This window comes from Octopus bimaculoides, chromosome 1 (genome assembly GCF_001194135.2).
Source record: "Octopus bimaculoides isolate UCB-OBI-ISO-001 chromosome 1, ASM119413v2, whole genome shotgun sequence".
NCBI lineage: Eukaryota > Metazoa > Mollusca > Cephalopoda > Octopoda > Octopodidae > Octopus > Octopus bimaculoides.
This window is the reverse complement of record NC_068981.1, coordinates 33543884-33547052: the sequence shown is the minus strand read 5'-3', so window position 1 is coordinate 33547052 and position 3169 is coordinate 33543884. Positions and strand designations below refer to the sequence as shown.

The window sequence follows — 3169 nt, the reverse complement described above, 5'->3', positions numbered from 1 at the left end:
CCTGTTTTTCAAGTAAAGGATTTTTTTTATTCCAAAAGGTTTTGAATATGCAAAGTGACTTGTTATAATCTCTGAAAAATAATCGTTTGTATATACAGTGACTTTTCTTGAGCAGGGGGTGGGGTGGGGTTTGGGAGGGAGGTGGAGGAGTCAGATTTATTACAATTGCTGTACAAAATACATTGAAAATGTTCACAAATCTCAAAACAAAAAGCAATTTCAAAAGTGACTTTTAAATTTTGCCAGTGTAAACTGTAAAAATGCACCTGCTGTAAAGTCAACATTAGGGAAATCACATGATCACGTTTTTTTTCCCCCCGAGAAGATCAATCTGATTTTTGATAATGACTGTAGTTGAGTTTATACATGATTTTATTGTGTATTGATGGAACAAACATTTAAGCAAAGATTAAAAAAAAAAAAAAAAAAACTCCACATTACTTTGTTTATTATGCATTTTTTTTTTAAACTGCCCTTGGATTTTAAAGCAAAAAAATTTTTAATCATGCAATATATATTAACATAGTGCTAAAGTAGCCTAATATGATAAAAAGAAGTATTTTTATAAAAATTGTATTTCAATATATTAAATATAAATTATATATATTTCAAACAATTTTAGCATTAAATAATATATATTGCATATATGTAAAGCAATATATTGACTAACTGGTTAGAACACCTTTGTGTTACTACCTATTACAGTAATAGAAATACAAAACCTTAAGAAGCATGTGATCTTGTGGTAGCGTATATACAAACTAAGGTACATAGCAGTATATACAAAGCAGTACATTTTGTCATTTTGCTGTTTCAGTTTTATATTATACTTCTGAATCATTCTGATGTTAGTTAACAGTACATATCCTTGTTCAATATGATCTGTGACAGGGGTATACTTACAATAAACATTTTAATGCATTACCACTATCATAGAAAAATGTAACATTATTAGAATGATTTAAACTCCCTTTTTATCCAATTTGGATTGGACAATAAGTTACAACTTATGCCTCCTGAATGTAGCTTTGTGTATGGAACTGGGAAAATGAGTTGTAACATATAGATCCTAAATATACATCCTAAATTTTAGGTAAAAAAATCTGGGGAAAAGTACATATATACAAATAAATATGGAATGCATAACTGAATTAACCTAAGTACATTATTAATACTTATTTTATCACAACAACGAGGTAACTTCTGAACAACTGTTCAGTTTTGTAGAAACAGTAGTTAAATCTCCCTCAACTCATTATTAACTATCTTTAAGTCACACTGGATAATGTCCAAGATATACTATGCCAACGAAACAAAATACAGAATGGTCACAGCAAGAAAGTCAAAGTTGATAATCATAGTGTTTGAACTTGGTACCAACATATAATGAGTTTGTAATACATTCAGACCATTGTGATTTTGGTCATGCTGGAACAGTCATACAAGTTCCTGCAGTTTTTCACTGCATAAAAAAACTTCATAATGTATAGTTCTTGATAACGTCATCAGATATGACTGTAATACAAGCATAAAAATCTATTGATTCTATTTTTGCTGATGACAGGAATTGTATTTGATACAATGTAATAGTGTATCATAGGAGCTGAAAAAAAAAATACTGAAATAAAATTAAAGCAAAATAGTATACTTACTGAGGTAATCCTTCAAAACAATTTTTGCAGAAGCGATGACCACACATTCTTTGAATTGGGTCCCTAAAAATAAGATGGCACACAGGACATTTGAAGTGATCGGGAACACTTTTCCCGTCGAGACAAAGGATTTCAATGGCATAACCTTTTTGTAGATCACATGGTAACGAACCACTTGCACTGTCTTGATCCTCGTTGAAATCAGAAGGCATTGAATCTGCCATTTTTCTACTCCTACAGAATGAAAAGGAAATATTTTCTTTTTATGATAAAACTAAGTTTATTCATAAATATATCAGCATTACAGAGTCGATGTTAAATAATACATTTAATATATTTATATAGCTAAAACTAAATCTATATTCCAAGGTTCTATATGATTTATTTAAATAAAGTTTTGCTATTAGATATTTAATATATATGCACATGATGAGATATATATATACACACATGATGATGACATACGCATATATATACATATACACAAATACACATATACATATATATATACACACACACACATATATATATATACACACATATATTTACATATATACATAAATATATATATACAAATACATATACACACACATGTATATACAAATACATGTATATATATATATACATATATATATATACATACATATATACACACACACATATATATACATATATGCACACACACATATATATATACACACAGATATATATACATATATATAAACTAATATATACATATATACACATATGCATGCATACATATATATATATACATACACATACATTTATACATACATATATACACACATATATATATATATACGTATATACATATATATAAATATATATAAACACATAGGCGATGACTACTGACCGAGACCTTTGGAAATGTGCTGTGCGTGAGAAGACCCGGCAAGCCAAGTAAGATCGTTGCCAGTGCCCCTGGACTGGTTCTTGTGCGGGTGGCACATGAGATGCACCATTTTGAGCGTGGCCGTTGCCAGTACCGCCTGACTGGCTCCCGTAGGATTTTCGAGCAAGATCGTTGCCAGTGCCCCTGGAGTGGCTTGTGCGGGTGGCACATAAAAGACACCATTTCGAGCGTGGCCGTTTTCGTGTGGGTGACACGTAAAAGCACCCACTACACTCTCTGAATGGTTGGCGTTGGGAAGGGCATCCAGCTGTAGAAACTCTGCCAAATTAGACTGGAGCCTGGTGTTGCCATCCGGTTTCACCAGTCCTCAGTCAAATCGTCCAACCCATGCTAGCATGGAAAGCGGACATTAAACGATGATGATGATGATGATACACACACACACGTATATACATACATATAGATATAGACCCATATATATATATATATATATACATATAAACACATATATATATGTACCTATATACACATATGTATATACATATATATAAATATATATGCACATATATATCCACATATATATACATATACACTTATATATATATACATATATATAAATATATATATACATATATATAAATAT

The 3169-nt window shown here is 30.5% G+C and overlaps 1 protein-coding gene across 26 annotated transcripts in view; it reads right to left on the bottom strand.

Moving 5' to 3' along the window:
* Window positions 1-3169, bottom strand: part of LOC106879639 (TNF receptor-associated factor 2) — a 47562-nt gene that overhangs the window by 36161 nt on the left and 8232 nt on the right. For all 26 annotated transcript variants that reach the window (XM_052965995.1, XM_052966105.1, XM_052966111.1 and 23 more), the window contains one exon: window positions 1653-1886. In XM_052965995.1, the coding sequence (XP_052821955.1) occupies window positions 1653-1886 (234 nt within the window). The remainder of the gene's footprint in view (window positions 1-1652; window positions 1887-3169) is intronic.